This window comes from Rhinopithecus roxellana, chromosome 8 (genome assembly GCF_007565055.1).
Source record: "Rhinopithecus roxellana isolate Shanxi Qingling chromosome 8, ASM756505v1, whole genome shotgun sequence".
NCBI lineage: Eukaryota > Metazoa > Chordata > Mammalia > Primates > Cercopithecidae > Rhinopithecus > Rhinopithecus roxellana.
Window position 1 is genome coordinate 59,805,160 of NC_044556.1, and position 17,098 is coordinate 59,822,257.

At 43.7% G+C, this 17,098-nt stretch overlaps 1 protein-coding gene across 4 annotated transcripts in view; it reads left to right on the forward strand.

The window, feature by feature from the left end:
- Positions 1 to 17,098, forward strand: part of TGFB2 (transforming growth factor beta 2) — a 98,433-nt gene that overhangs the window by 46,763 nt on the left and 34,572 nt on the right. For all 4 annotated transcript variants that reach the window (XR_004058961.1, XR_004058962.1, XM_010363252.2 and 1 more), the window contains one exon: positions 12,925 to 13,088. Coding sequence is in view for 2 of the 4 variants with exons in the window: in XM_010363252.2 (XP_010361554.1) it covers positions 12,925 to 13,088 (164 nt within the window). In the remaining 2 variants the exon portion in view is untranslated. The remainder of the gene's footprint in view (positions 1 to 12,924; positions 13,089 to 17,098) is intronic.

Genomic DNA, 17,098 nt, shown 5'->3' on the forward strand with positions numbered 1-17,098 from the left:
GGGCAAAGTAGAGAACAACTAGAATAAGTGAATGGCTTTCATGACAAAATGTGAAAGGAAAGAGGGGATGTTTGCTTTCAGAAGAAAGGAGATGAAGAAGAGAAGATGCAAAAACTGGCTTCAAAAGCTGGCTTGACCGGCCAGGTGCGGTGGCTCACACCTGTAATCCCAGCATTTTGGGAGGCCAAGGCAGGCGGATCACAAGATCAGATCGAGAACATCCTGGCTAACACAGTGAAACCCCGTCTCTACTAGAAAAATTTAAAAAAAAAAAAAAAAAATTAGCCAGGTATGATGGTGGGCACCTGTCGTCCGAGCTACTCAGGAGGCTGAGGCAAGAGAATGGAGTGAACCTGGGAGGCAGAGCTTGCAATGAGCTGAGATCATGCCACTGCACTCCAGCCTGGATGACAGACTCTGTCTCAAACAAACAAACAAACAAAAAACTGGCTTGGTATAAGTAGGACCGAGTGGAAAGGGAATAGATCATCTTATGTGGTAGAATTAGACCCACTGTGGTGCAGCCCTTATAGAAAGCAGCTGTCAGCCCAAGATAGGGAAGAACTCTTGTACCATTGGAACAATGGTCAGAGGCTGAAGTGGACTACCTCTCTGGGTTCTAAGATCTCTGTCACTGAAGGGTTCTAAGAGAAACTGTCTTGTCTTGTCTTATAAAGAAAATTGCAGTAAGAAATGTTAGATGCTTATAAAAGAGAGCACCTAATAGGTGCCAGGCAATCCCTTTGTGTGCTATCATTTCTAATTTCAATAAAGACTTGCAGAGAGACTGAACATCAGCTGTATTTGCTTTCCACTTCTCTAAAACTGGATAATCCAGACCATGTATTCCTCTTCATATTTATTCACTCTCAAGCCATTAATTTAATATGCTAGTAATAACAGCCCATGCCACTTGGTTAAGTTGGTAAACAGCTTGTAATCCTAGCAGGGTGTGCCCTGCCACTTATTAGCTTAAGCTTTAGGGCAGAGCAACAAATCAGCACAGTGCCTCAAAGTAATTAGGCAATTGCCTTACAGAAAAATTAGGCCACAAGCAAGAAGCTTACAGAAAACACAAAGAAAATCTCACAGTACAAGACATGCATTGGCCATTACATGCATCACTGCTATAATTTTGAAAAGATTAGAGAAAGATTTTTGGGCTAATAAGGACCCGCTCGCTACACCATTAAGCATGTCAAAAGTCCATACTAGTTATTGCAGAGCTGCAGGGGAAAGTGCATTTGTTTCTGGAAAGGGGAATGTTGGTGTTTATTTGTTGTGGGATAAGAATGCTTTCTTTGCAGGGATTAGCAAGAATGTCTAATGTTGAGCAAGAATGTCCAGAGCTGTAGAGTTTAAGTCCTATTTTGCAAATGCTTGGTGTCATCCTGCAAAGATTTCACCTTCAGTTTCTTAATCTGTAAAAGGGATCAAAATAACATGTGCTTCTAATGTATTAAAAGGTTAAGGATGAGATCCTAAATTTCCAAGTTTTGTTCATTAAAGGAATCAATACAGGCTGGCTTCCTTCTACTGATCTTGTTTGAAGCCTTTGCTGCATTCTAGAATAGTATATTGTTATCTGTGTCATGGGGTCATTGGCCTCATTAAAAGCCATGAAAGGACCAAAAAGATGATCATTTTGCTCCTTGGATATCACAGTAAACGAAAGCACAGATTGAAGGGAAGTGAGAAAAAGAGGAGAGAAAGAAAATGGAGCAAAGGAAGGAGAAAAGACAGGAAGAGAGAAAGAAAAAGAAAAAGATAAATTTATGTGCTTTAAGGGATGAGATTATGGCAGAGAAGAGCTGCTTCAGTGGCCTGTTCCAAGTGTGAGAACTGCCTTCCCCATTCAGGCCATTGGGAAGGGACACATGACATTCACGTTTTACCTGCCCAAAAACGTGGATCCAGCCATACTCTTCATGCTCATGGGCTCTGAGACTCCCCTAGGTTAGGCATTGGCCTCTTAATAGCAATAGTCAGCCTGCCCTTTCAGCACTCAATGCTTTTACTGCTAACACCCAGTACACCCTACACAAACTGCCTGCACAGCCCTGAGCCTGATGAGAAATGTAGAGGAACTGAAGTGAAATAGGTGTCTCTGTGTAGGTGGGGTTTTATGAGGATGATGGAAACTTTGGAACAGAAACTGGAAACCCCATGTCTGACACAGTTCAAGAAAACTAAACACCATGGGCCGGCACCACTGTTATTTTACTTTTTTTGCAGTGTAAGAAGGAGCCCAAACACTCATGCTGACAGTACGCACAGTCTCAAATAGCAGTTAGATGAAGGCCAAGTCACATAAGCTGATGCTGACACAATTAGACTCACCATTGCCAACAGCTCGTCAAGTCTGATACCATCCCCCTCTCAGAGACTCTGTCTTTACAAAGCAGATGCTCTGGTGCTGTGTTACATTTAATAGGTGGGATGGCCGGAGAGAAAATCAGAAACCACCGCTGATGTGCTGTTTATTTCTCAGTCATTTTATGTTAAATTGCTGTGACTTGAATGTCAGCAGTGTTTGGGATGTGGTAGTGAAATAAAATCCATATCCAGTATGCCAAGACAAATTTCAGAAAACCCCAAAACACAATTGTCTTGGTTTCTTGCTGGCTGTGTCTGTGCACACACAAATAGTAGCTAGTTTATTGCCCTCCAACCACTCGGTGGGTTGCTTGTCTTGTCACATTCTGGGGAATGGCTAATGAACCCCAAACAACTTCCTTCAAAGCTAGGGATGTCAGGAATGAGGGGCCACTACACACTCATTAAGTATGTCAGAAGTCCACACCAGTCACTGCTGAGCTGCAGGAAAAGTACAGTCATTTCTGGAAAGGGAAATGGGGGGTTTGTTCTGTTCATTCTAGGGGCTTGAGAATAAGAGCCAGGGGATACCACTGAGAACAGCAGCACTAGGCACCAATGTATGGGGATCTGAAAGACCCTGGGCAATGCTGGTATTAATAAGGTGCCTCTCACTGGGAAACTTTCACGCTGGGTGAACCCCCAGGTCTCCACATCAGGTTCATTCTCTTAGGGAGTATCCATGAAAATACTGTGGGCTTGCAATAAAGTTTTTCAAGCTGTATTGCAAGGTCAAACTTATCTCTAGCGGAGGAGGAACTGCTGCCTTGTTATTTTATTTGTATTTTTGTTGCCACCACACTCCACTGCATGTGTTGGTGTTTCTGCCTGGCGTGGTAGTCATGCCTTCAACTCAGGGCTCCTTTGCACAGAAGGCAGGATATTGTGCTGAAAAGCTTTTGATTCAAAGGCCAGCCTCACTTTGACTTTGGCCCAAAGTTTCACTTTCCTCACTCTTGATTTCTTTATCTGTGAAATGGGTGTTAAAAAAGGCCTTTGCAGTGATGAAGTTAGTAAAGCTATTATAAAATAAGAAGGGGACATAAAATAGAATTCTGAGTCTGCAGTAAGATCAGGTCATTCTTTTTGGAGTAGGGAAGGTAGGATGGATATTTTTTATTCCTCTCTAGCTAGTTCATGACACTGAGTAACCAGAAGGGAAGCCTGGTCAAGTGCATTGTGGTTAGACCATCATAGTCTAGGGCAGAAGTTCTCAAACTTGAGTATAAAAAAGAATAGCCTACTATTCACCCAGTAGGTCTAGGATGGAACCAAGTAACAAGCATATTTATAAGCCCATCAGGTGATTCTGATGCAGGGGGTGAGTGAACAAATATCTAACATAGTGGGATTTAGGGGAGAAAAACAATTTTTGGAGGCTCCATCAGTGGAGAGCGTGATGTAATGGCAGAGCTGGAAGTGGGCTGTGAGGCCATCTAGCTCACCCTGCCACCACATTCAGGAAGCTCCACTGCATCTTTTGGGACATAATGCGTCTTGTGAGTACACAGATTCTTCCAGTGAGACCAGTGAGGTGTGATCTCTCACAACCTTGAAAGAGAGTGAGTTGTTGGTTTTTCTTTTTTTTTTTTAAATCTTCTAAATTATTAGAAAATTATTTTTATATTGAGTCAAACTGTGGCTCCTTAGCTATATAGAAAGTTAAGTCCCTGAAATATTTGAAATCCCTTGAGGTTTGATATCCCTAAGTCTTCCCTTCTTCAATTTGAGTACTACCAGTTTCCTTCAGTGAGGAGTGCTGATCCTGTCTGTACATTAAAATCATCTGAGGAACTTAGAACTAAGTCCACCCCAGTCAATTAACTAGACTCTTAGGGACTTCAACCCAGGCATCAGGATTTTCAGAGTTACTCAGTTGATTAAAGCGTGCAGTCAAGGCAGACTACTACTGCAAATCATAGAGGAATCCTATTTTTCCAGTTTAAGAGCTTTAGAACTCTTCTTCTTTTATCTGTCTTACTCTTTTTTTCTAGGTATAAAGCCTGATCAAAAGTTTAGGTGCTTGAGCCTGGTGTAGTGGCTCAAGCCTGTAATCCCAGAACTTTGGGAGGCCGAGGCGGTGGGTCACCTGAGGTCAGGAGTTTGAGACCAGCCTGGCCAACATGGTGAAACTCCGTCTCTACTAAAAATACAAAAAATTAGCCAGGCATGGTGGTTGGCGCCTGTAATCCCAGCTACTCAGGAGGCTGAGACAGATGAATTGCATGAACCCAGGAAGGGGAGGTTGCAGTGAGCCGAGATTGCGCCATTCCACTGCAGCCTGGGCGACAGAGCGAGACTCCATCTTAAAAAAAAAAAAAAAAAAAAAAAATCGGACGCGGTGGTTCACGCCTGTAATCCCAGCACTTTGGGAGGCCGAGGCCGGTGAATCAGAAGGTCAGGAGATTGAGACCATCCTGGCCAACACAGTGAAACCCTGTCTCTACTAAAAAATAAAAAAATTAGCCAGGTGTGGTGGTGGGTGCCTGTAGTCCCAGCTACTCAGGAGGCTGAGGCAGGAGAATGGTGCAAACTGGGAGGTGGAACTTTCAGTGAGCCGAGATTGTGCCACTGCCCTCCAGCCTGGGTGACACAGCAAGACTCCATCTCAAAAAAAAAAAAAAGTTTAGGTGCTCCTTTGTCTTTCTGTATTTCTTTGTAGACTTCTTTTCTTCTGTCCTATATTCCAGCAGTTCTCAAATGTGAGGGTACATAGGAATTGCTCAAGGAGTTTGCTAAAATGCAGACCACCTGCTGAGAAATACTGTTAATCAGCAGGAACCTGTGCTGCTTTGTAAGCCTCGTTTAGCTTTTCCCCTAGGAGGGGGACTAGCTTGGACTTGATGTTCAGGTAATTGGTGAGTACCTCAGGCAGGAGGATAAACAAAACCTCCAGGCCACTACCAATTCCGTTCATACCCACACCTTCTGTGTTTCACTTTGAACTACTGACCTTTCTGGCTTATCTTGGAAAATCTCCCACAAGGACACTGAGACCAGTGCTCATCTGTCCTTGAGGACTGTGGTCAGTGCTGACTGCAGGAAAGCTGGTGTTAAACACTAAGGCCTCCTTCTTTTCCCCTGGACTTTACCAATCTGCTTTTTTTTTTTTTTTTTTTTTTTTTTGAGATGGAGTCTCGCTCTGCCGCCCGGGCTGGAGTGCAGTGGCCGGATCTCAGCTCACCTCAGCTCACTGCAAGCTCCGCCTCCCGGGTTCACGCCATTCTCCTGCCTCAGCCTCCCGAGTAGCTGGGACTACAGGCGCCGGCCACCACGCCCGGCTAGTTTTTTGTATTTTTTAGTAGAGACGGGGTTTCACCGTGTTAGCCAGGATAGTCTCGATCTCCTGACCTTGTGATCCACCCGTCTTGGCCTCCCAAAGTGCTGGGATTAAAGGCTTGAGCCACCGCGCCCGGCCTCCAATCTGCTTTTAATTGTTAGCTAGGACTGGTTTCACCAGCTAGGAGTCAACCAATATGTAGTCACCCATTGGTTCTCAAACTTTGATGAGATGGTGCATCAGACTTTCCTGGATAATTCACATTTATCACGGATTCCTAGTCAAGGCTGATGCCGTGGGTTGGGAATCTTACTTTAAGAACCACTGCTTTAGCAAATACAGTGAATACCTGTAGGTTCTTGACCCAAGCACCTACAAGCAAGTTTAGAGACACACACTTTCTCTCTGCCAGTTTTGTGGTGTGACCAATCTAAGAGGGAATAAACAATAGATAGATAGCTGAAGCATTGCCCTCCTGAAGGGCTGAACCCTAGACATCATTGGGGGACTTCTTGCAAGCCTCAAATCTACATTCTGTTTCAGAACTCATCATGTATGAGTAACGTTGTAAGACCTTTATTCGGTTTTGTTTTTTATTAACCTTTTCTTTAACTTTATTTTGAAATTATTTTATTTTAGTTTTTAAGACGGAGTCTTTCTCCGTCACCAGGCTGGAGTGCAGTGGTGCAGTCTCGGCTCACTGCAACCTCTGCCTCTCGGGTTCAACGGATTCTCCTACCTCAGCCTCCCGAGTAGCTGGGACTACAGGTGCCTGCCACCATGCCCAGCTAATTTTTGTATTTTTAGTAGACACAGGGTTTCACTATGTGGCCAGGATGGTCTTGATCTCTTGACCTCATGATCTGTCTGCCTCTGCCTCCCAAAGTGGTGGGATTACAGGCATGAGCCACTGTGCATGGCTTATTTTAATTTTTTTTAGAGACAGATCTCACTCTGTTGCCCAGGCTTCAGTGCAGTGACTCAATCATGGCTCACTGTAGTCTCACCCTCTCAGGCTCAAGTGATTCCCCCACCTCAGCCTCCCAAGTAGGTAGGAGTACAGGCACTTGCCACATTACAGAACTAATTTTTTATTTTTTAATATAGATGGGGTCTTGTCTTGCTTTGTTGCCCAGGCTGGTCTCAAACTCCTAGCCTTAACCAGTCCTCTCACTTCGGCCTCCCAGAGTGCTGGGATTATAGGCATGAGCCACTGTGCCAGGTCTGAAACAATTTTAGACTCACAAGAAATTGCAAAAATAGTGCAGAGAGTTCCTGTGTACCCTTCAACAGCTTCTCCCAATGATAATCACAACTATAGTACGTTTTCAAAGGGGATGGATACCCCATTTACCATGATGTGATTATTAGGCATTGCATGCCTGTATTGAAGTATTTCATGTACCACATAAATATATACACCCTTACTAGCTAGGCACAAAAATTAAAAATTAAAAAAGTAGAACATTTAAAAACTGAAGAAATCCAAGCCTAGTTAATAGTATTGTACCAATGTCAATTAACCTTTTTAATAAAAAGAGTCCTAATATGAACATTGTAGTGAGAGGTGAAATTGCTTGATGCAGAGCTGTTTAGTGGAAAGTTAGGATTCTCTTGTCACCTTTTCTGATGGTCAGGCTTATAGTAAATCAGGTGAAATGTTAAAGGATAGTCGTGGGGAGTCTGTGAGAACTTTGGTGACTAGAATTTCTCCCTATTCAGTGGAAAGGAATTAGAGTATATAGTGTCATTTATAAACTGCCCCAGGACACTTAGCTCCTCCTGTTCTTTCTCTCCTCTTCTAATTAAGTCTGTCAGTTAGTCAGAGCATCCTCTCTCGGGGGCATTCACGAAAGGCCCACTGACCACTTGGCAGCTTTGTTGCAGGATGGGAAGGGAGGCAGGGAGGAAACTGTGTGGAAATTTGTGCTAGACCCAGCGCTCCAACTTTCCATCTGCTTACTTATATAATCCTGACAATATGATCCATTACATATGAGGTAGAAAATTATTTACTTCATTATATAGATGAAGAAACAGGCTCAGAAAAGCCAGATAATATCCCTGTTGCCACAGAGCTGGGAACTGGTTGGTTCAGTTCAACCAGTTCATTCTTAACTGGATTAGAATTCAGGTAGCCCTGAAGGTCCTTCAGTACATAAGAATCCTGTAACTATATGAGGCTTTGGCAGGGCTAGCTACAAAACTTGCAGAATCCTTCTTCAATATTAAAATATGGGGTCTCTTGTTCAAAAAAAGGGAAAAGAGTACTATTGAAGATGTTAAAATGTAAAACTTTTTCCTTTGTTCCATGGTCTCCCTCTCTCTGTCTCTCTCTCTCTCTCTCCAACTGTCGCGGTGTTTTTTCATGTGCTGTTTGATATTGTGCTCGCTTGGGCATGGGGATGCTCCTAGAGTGACAGGAGACTCTCACAGGGACTTGAGACCCTTGCCCTAAAACTTGGAGCGTGTAGCCCAGCAACTGCTGGGGTCCCCCTGCCACAAGCCCACAAGATTGATGACATATTGAGCCAGGTATCTCCCTTCCCATGGGACTGCCACTTCAACCCATAGGGTTGCAAACTCTGCACTGGGATGTGGTTGGTACCTGAATTAAGAGCGTGCACAAAAATCTCAGAAATCACCCACTAAAGAACTATTTCATGTCACCAAAAAGCACCTGTACCCCAAAAAGTATTGAAAAAAATTTTTAAAAAGGAGTGGGTGAGAGACATGCTTCTACTGGGTTGCTCCCTGAACATATTGTGGCACTACCAGCTTGTGGTGGGGACAGCTGCCACCAGGCCCTGCCCTGAAATGGCATGGGTTGTGTGCCTGACCCCAACTCTCACTGGCTGGAGGAAAACGGTGGCCACTGGGTGGGGCAGGGAAGGCAGGGTGAGAATGGGGACACCAGAGGGCAAGGGGTAAGAGGCAGAGAGTCCTGGGCAAGTGGACAGGTGACAGGAGGTGGGATGGCCCGGGGCTGAGGTCCCCAGCCCTCTGTGCATGCTCCACTATCCCATAAGACCTCATTTACAAAGCATCAATTCAAAGATGAAATGATTGAGGATTTCAAGATGATGACTAGAGAGGCCACAGAGCACTAAATTCAGGTATGAGACCTTTCTGAGGATGGAGACCCTGTGCACTTGTGCTTGGCCACACTCTCATGAAGTCCACCCTGGACTGTGGAGAAAAACTATAAGGAAAGATATGTGAGTTCAAAGTGCTTACATACAATAAGTTGGTAAATTTTTTGGAGCAGATATAAGTCAACATATAATGTATATACAGTAGTATGTGATTAAGTGCTATATTTAAGTTTTTTGTATACTGTTACTTTGGAAATTAGTGACTAGTTAGATTTTCTCAGGTTTTTTTCTCTCTCTCTTCCTTCCGCAAAATATGATTTGGCATGTGTGGCCAAGGCTGAGGTGAGGGGGACACCACTTGATGACATACTGGAATCTTCTATGTGCAAAATTTTCCCTGGGAGGAAGGCCCATGAGAAAGCCTGGGAGGAGGACCAGAATCAGCCTCCTGGTGTGAAATCCAAAGGGTTGAAGGAAAATCGATTTGATTGAACTGAAAAAGTAGGTCAGAAATTGAGAGAAGGGAGCGGGCCAGGATGTGAGTGTGGATAAGTTGGCAAAGGTCAAGCACAAGTACCTGACCACCTGGCAATGGAATAGGAACTGGGATGTGTATTACAGAGGACTTTAGCAAGAACTCCCATTCCAAAGGGGGAAATTAGTTCTTGGAAGAAGCAGAGGAAAAAGCTCCATCCCTCCAAGACTAAGTGGGTGGATCAGAGCTGCACAAGCCATTAAGCCCCTACCCCGAGCTCCCTCAGTGGAGGGCGGGAGCCTGCTGCATCCCGACTGGGCATTGAGGGGCCTTTTTGGGTCTCCCTGCCCCGTGTATAGGGTGTTTATGAAGTAAAGGCAGGGTCAAAGACTGCTAGTGCAATTTACAGCAATTTTGTTTTTTCCAAATGAGGAAACATTTGGCCAGTTGCTCACGTTCCTCAGCCAGCCAGGGGGCTTGTGACCCAGGGCAGATGACAGCACAGGACAGCTGGCATCGACCCCTGGAAGGGGTAGTCGGTTCTTCAGTTGACAGTTTTTACCACACTCTCACACACTGGAGCAGGAGTATAGGCAGGGAAGGCTTCCGGCTCCTCCTGGCCTGGTCGCTTCGCTGTGGTTACAAGACCAAAGCAGAGTGGCTGATGGAGGCTGCTCAGCAGTGCTTTCACTGTGTGTGTTAGCTACTTCTACTTATAAAACAAGGACCAAAAATGCAGATTTGTGTTATTAGACAGTTGAAATATAAACAGCCTAAATGCTTGTAAGAGCCAGAGGGGAGGAGGGCTGTTTGCCAATGTATAGGAAGCCCAGCTGAACAACTGTACTTAACTAGCAAGCTACTCCTGTAAATATTTGCAAACGCCCCTTCAAAGCTCAAAAGCCTAGGACAGGATCATTGGATGATTTGCTTAGAAGAAGAAGAAACAAAATTGACCTCATGGTCTGAGGCAGCCATAAAAAGAAAGAGTGTGGATGGGCAGAGGACCAGGAAAGGGGGAGGGGGAAATGGTCCAAAGTTTAATAAACACAAAAGAGATAAAAATAAATCTCAAGAGCACTTATTTACAAACTTGATGGAAGGATAAGATTGAGGCGGGCGGGTGTGAAAGATGGGTGCTTGTGAAAGTGGAAGAGGCCTGCAGGGATTCCACTGAAAGGGCGGAGGGCGGGGGGGCCACAAATTCAGTGAGATGTTTACTCTTCCTAATGACAGGAAACACGCTGAATTAGCTTCGCTCTTCCAGGATGCTCCTTCAAAGAATGTTTGAAGCTTCTGCTGTCTAATGCGGAGGCTATGCGAAGATGAATGCAGCCATCAGCCTGTGGAAGGTTTTGGCCAAGAGGGTGGGCAAAGCCAGAAAGCCTGGCCCCATACCGGCCTAGCCTTCTCTGGGTGTCTGGCCTGTTTTCAGCTGAGCTGGTCAAGCATAGGACCAGCTGTTCCAATCATGGGAGCGGGCATATTCCAGAGGAGAAAAAGTATTTGTTCTCAGCAATTACCTTGTCAAAATGCTGTGCTAGGGGACTCCAAAAGCCTTTCTGCGTGTACCAGTGCTCCCTGGCCTGGAAGCCACCCATCAACTAATTCGCAGTGGTGATGCAGTGGATCATCACCATGTCTGCATGAATACTTTTTTTCTTTGAAACCTGGATACTTTGGATTTTTGGGGGTTTTTTGTTTGTTTGTTTGTTTCTGAGACTTCTGACTCATGGGTTATAAAGCCTCAATTTACACAGTCATTTTATGAACCAGTATGGAGCAGACTAGTGTAGAAATTCCCTGCTTCTCCATGAGCCTGTGTGCTGAGAAACACACATATATATAGGGGAAGGAGATGGGTTGGGAGAACGTTCCTATGAAGGTAAAAATTCAGAGGTCTTAAGATGAGAAAATGTTGGTGTGTTCCTAGCATCTTTTTTTCTTCAGCATAATCGTCAGGGCATGGATTTCCCAATAAATCATGGAAGGTATTTATGTCTATTTTAAGATCGGCAAGATGGCTCATTTATTTAAAAAGAAGTTAGTGTTGCCAACAGTCAGATGCCTGAGTCTTTCAAGAGACTCCTGTTGATGACCAAGTATGCCAACAGGGTATTTGGTGAACTCCATGTTTACAGAACCCTGCCCCAGATACGTGGGAAAGAAGAAAGACCTGGAAAATCCAGTCTCTGCCCTCAAGATTCTTAAAATTTCACAGGGGAAACAAAATAAACAAACACAATGCAGAAGTAATAAAAGCATTTTTAAAGAAACATGAACAACTGTGAATGATTATTTGTAATGAAGTCAGATAATTGAAGAGTGGGTAGAAATAAATGGAGCCACTAGAGTTGGATGAAACACCCTGGAAAGGGGAAAGAAAGTGTATAGGAGATTTTGGAAGAAGATAGTAGAAACATACCTGTAACAAGTGGTCTGCACAGTGTATGTGCTTAATAAATGGATATTGTATTTGAAAGCATGGAGTTAGAATAGGACCTGCTCTGGTCTTGGTTTAGCCTCAGTTGCACATTCAAAGACATTGGCAGATTCCAAAACAAAAACAAAAACAAAAACAAAAACAAAACAAAACAAAAACCAGCACAACTCTAAAGCAACCCAGGAGCTTAACTGATTGATTGACTGATTTTTGAGATGGAGCCTCACCCTGTTGCCCAGACTAGAGTGTAGTGTTGCGATTTCGGCTCACTGCAGCCTCCACTCCCAGGGTTCAAACAATTCTCCAGCCTCAGCCTCTGGAGTAAATGGGATTACAGGTGCATGCCACCACGCCTGGCTAATTTTTGTATTTTTAGCAGAAACAGGGTTTCACCATGTTGGCCAGGGCTGGTCTCAAACTCCTGACCTTAAGTGGTCTGCCCACCTCAGCCTCCCAAAGTGCTGGGATTACAGACATGACCCACTGTGTCCGGTCTTCCCAGGAGCTTTAAATTGTCATGTGCCATCAGCAACTCTGTATTTTACATGGTTTAGAACTGAAGGAATTTGTGCCAATTCTTTTTCTTCATTAGCTAGGATGACCTCCCGCCAACAGAGATTATCCTGCATAAAGAATTCTAATATTGGATCTGGTATAAGTTAGTATGTGGATTATACTTTTGTTTATTCAGATTTCCTCATCATAACTTGACTAGAGAATGTGTTAAGTCATATGTGTGTGAAAAACTAAAATATTGAAGTCAAAGGAGATTCGATATATGAGCCTGGTTAAAAAAAAATTATTTGGATGCCAAACTTTCAAGGAAAAAAAAATACATGGGCAAACTGCTGGCCACTAGGAACTGTTTTCTTGGCATATCTGATTAAAGTGTACGCAGGCCTGTCAGCTCTCTCCAGGCATCAACTGTCATAAACTTGTCCCAATTCAAAACCATCTATGATTTTCCACCACTCTGTCAGCCTTCAAAGGATGGGGTTAACTGCATGCTTTCAAATGGAATTGGAAGTGGTTTGTTAATCTCTATTAATTTGCTACTCCTATAACTAAATGCACATGTTTATTTTATTTCTTTTTTTTTCTGGTTAAGTTGTTAATGATATTAAATTGGCCGTCGGAAACTAAATTATTCTGTAGATATTTTCCTTATGGCTTCTTGGGATTATCTCATGCTACAGTCTTTTCTGAAAGCACAATGGATTTTATCATTTTCAATGATTGCCCTAACTTTTTACAGATGCCATCCCGCCCACTTTCTACAGACCCTACTTCAGAATTGTTCGGTTTGACGTCTCAGCAATGGAGAAGAATGCTTCCAATTTGGTGAAAGCAGAGTTCAGAGTCTTTCGTTTGCAGAATCCAAAAGCCAGAGTGCCTGAACAACGGATTGAGCTGTATCAGGTAATGTTCATTTTTTTTTTTTTTTAAGACAGAATCTCTCTCTCTCTGTCACAGGCTGGAGCACAGTGGCATGGTCACAGCTCACTGCAACCTTGAACTCCTGGGTTCAATCCTCTTGCCTCAACCTCCCAAGTCACTGGGACTGCAGTAGTGCACCATCACACCCGATTATCTTTTTAAAAAAACTTTTTGTAGATATGGGGTCTCACCATGTTGCCCTAGCTGATCTGGAACTCCTGGCCTCAAGCAATCTTCCCACCTTGGCTTCAAAAAGTTTAGGGATTACAGACATGAGCCACCATACCTGGCTCATTTAGGTTGTTGTAATGGGCAATCAGTTTGAGGTCTTAGCACAAAAGAATTCTAGTGTCTTAGATTTTCTTAGCTGATATAAGCCATTCTATGTAGTCACAATCATGATATAGGCCCTCATTTGCTATTACTGTTATAGTAATAACTTGTTCCTAATCACTCAGGAGGGAAGAACCCTTTAGAATGCAGTATCGAAGTTCTGAGTGCACTTCCTCGGTTGCATGAACAGCTGGAGTATGTACTCTTGAGAGGGTTTGGTTCCAGAATTCAACCCCTTAAACTGTAAAGTCAGATAATATAGGTCTGATTCCTTCCTGGGAAGCAGTCATCTGACCTTCCTTTACTCATCCTATGGCTGTTTCTTTCTCCTTTTCTATGATTTTCTCTTTGTTCTCTTATTGTCTTCTCTCTTCCTGTCTTTTTCACTTTTTTCCTCCTCTCTTTGCAACCTCCTGTGTCTTTATTAACCTTATCCCGTTTCCTTTTCCTTTCTAATTCTACCCACAGTCTCCAATCCACCTACCCAATACAATGCCCCCCGCCCCCCACACACACAGTCCTGAAGTCTCCTATTCTCATCTTTCTAGTAGAGTTGGAGTTGGTGGGCAGCAGCATCAAAATATAATGATGATGATGATGATGAAATGCCAACTTGCTGAGATTTTCAGAGATGTTCTTAAAAGCTGGTTACCGGAGTGTAGTCTACAGGGCATTTGCATCGGCATCACCTAGGGGCTGTGAGAAATGTAGAATCTCAGGCCCCACTCTAGACTTTACACAGTCAGAATCCCCATTCTAACAAGATTCGCAGGTGCTTCTTGTGCACATTAAAGAGCTACTAGAAAAATCCTGAGTCTGGTGCAGCCTTATAAACAGGCAATTTAAGTACATCCTGATGCCATATGAATAGTGGTACTCGCATATAGGGTATAGGTGGGGAAATTTCACCAGGGAGCCGACATTTTGGTGAGGCCTTGAGAAGTATCTATTAAAACGCGACGGGGGATCATCATTCTTGGCAGGAAGGGCAGTCACTGCAAAGACAGTCTTGAATGGGCTTGCTGAGGGTACCTGGTACATAGTGCTCAGTGCCTGGAGGTGAGGAGAGACTGGGGAGAAGGTGGCCCTCCAGAGATAGTGTGTAGAGTGACACTACAGAGGATTAAGAACAAACCCCTTGGGATCCCCGTGATAAGGGGTATATATATATGACAATATGATTAAAACATGAGATTACTTGAGAAAAAGAAATTGGCATCTATGTGCAGAAACCTCTGGTTTTTCTGGAGTCTAATCATTTGGAATTTGTGATCATTAGGATCAAAATTTTCTTTGTATTCGTTATGAAAATGGAGAACTACCATACAAATGAATATGAGACTTGAAGAATAGTTTAAAATACTCAAAGCAGTCGTTTTGTTTTCTTTTTCTGTTTTTTGAGACAGCATCATGCTCTGTCGCCCAGGCTACAATGCAGTGGTGCAATCATAGCTCACTGCACCCTCAACTTCCAGGGCTCATGCGATCCTACAGGTGTGCATCCCCATGCCTAGCTAATTTTTTTTTTTTTTTAATTTTTAGTACAGATGAGGTCTTGCTTTGTTGCCCAGGCTGGTCTCTAACTCCTGAGCTGAAGCGATCATCCCACCTCAGCTTCCCAGTGTGCTGGAATTATAGGCATGAGCCACTGTGCCTGGCCCCAGTTTTAAAGTAGTAGTTCACATGTGTGTTCATGAAGAATAATTCTTACTTATTTAAATAGGCCCTTGAGAACCTGTTTTTGGAGACTTTTAAATCCTAACTCGCATTCTGGGTAGCACCAATGGGCCGGCCATTGCTCGTCACCCCAAGGTCAGAGAGCATGCTTGTGTGACCAGACACTATGCTGAGCAAAGAGTTGGAAGTATTGTTTCCAGTGATACTCACAGCTATACTATGGAGTTCGTAAAATGAAATATTCTTTCTGCTATTCTATTCTTTTTCCATTCACAGAGAATGATGCTAAATCCCAGAGAAATTAAGTAACTTAGCCAGGGTCACACAGGTAGGAAATGGCAGGGCTGGGATACAAATCCACCTCTGACTCCCAAGTCCTTCTGTCTCCTCACCACATACTATGCTATTCCTAGCAAACTTTTCCCTTTCTCTGACTCTTGGGATAAGCCAGAATAGAAGAATAATAAGACAAACGAGGCTAGAGGATGAAGTAATATTTGGAGGGAAAGCAAAAATTGGTTCCTATGAAAAAAAGCCAGATTAGGGGTAGCCAGATAAATTACAAGATGATTTAAGCAAACAAACAATAAATATGATTGTATCTCCTTTTTCTTTTCTTTTTTTACCAATTAAATCACTCTTAAACTTCCTTCTGTGCTGACGATAGCATTATAGGTTGCTCTCTTTGGCCCTACTTTAGTTAGCTTCAGTAAATTGAAGGCAGGGTCACCTAGGTCCTGTTACCTGTAATGGAAGCTGCTAAGTCACTATTTTTCTGTGGCCGCTTGACCCTGTCCTCTGAGGAGTAGCCTCTGCCAACAGGCTTGCCAATGACTTTTTTCCTCCCAGGGCCCAACCCTTCTCCAGGAAAGGGTGTTTCTCTTGAGGCTGGCAACTTAGAGGACCTTAGTGAGTTCTTGGTAGATGTGTCTCAGAGGTTTCTGCAGCACTGGCTGCTCCATGACACAAGTGACATGATCTGCATGGCTTAGAGTCCCATGCTTGAAAGAGGAACGGCCCAAGATGGAAGCTTTTAGTTTGGAGAAGCATGGGCACGTTCACTGTCACTATACATGGGCATCTGGAAGGAGAAAGTTCTAGCAGAAAAACATAAAATAATGGCAATTTTTTATCTTTCTGGGGCTCAGCTATACACCTCCTGAAACACAGACAAGGTCCAGAGAGCAAGTCACAGAGATCCTTGAACACCCGAAGAGAAGACTACACACACACACTTTTGATGGATCAGAAAGGCAGCCTCTTACCTTTTATTGCTTCAACTGGGTTGACTATCTGTAGGGACACAAGAAATTAGAAGCACTAAATTAAAAGAGGAGAGCTAGAGGAGGACACTGTGACATCAGCAGCAGGTCCTTTAGACCAGCAGTCCCCAACCTTTTTGGCACCAGGGACCAGTTTCATGGAATACAATTTTTCCACAGAGCATTACTTGTGCAGTTTATTTCATTGTAATATACAATGAAATAGTTATACAACTCATCATAATGTAGAATCAGTGGGAACCCTGAGCTTGTTTTCCTGCAACTATACGGTTCCATCTGGCAGTTATGGGAGGCAGTGTCAGATCATCAGGCATTTGATTATCATAAGGAGCGTGCAACCTAGATCCCTAGCATGTGCAGTTCACAATAGGGTTCTTGCTCCTTTGAAAATCTAATGCCTCCGCTGATCTGACAGGAGATGGAGCTCAGGCAGTACTGCAAGCAATGGGGAGTGGCTGTAAACACAAATGAATCTTTGCTTGCTTGCCTGCTGCTCACCTCCTGCTGTGCGGCCCGGGCCCCTAATGGGCCATGGACCGGTACCATCCAGGTTGGGGACCTCTGCTTTAGACTAAAGATTTTTACCAGTGTATCACAGTAATGCTATCTCAGATAATCAGACCACAGAAGCAATGCCTGTTGTGGACAAGTTTTCTAAATCTTACCCTGTTTATAGTTAACCCACTCTTTATCTGCTTG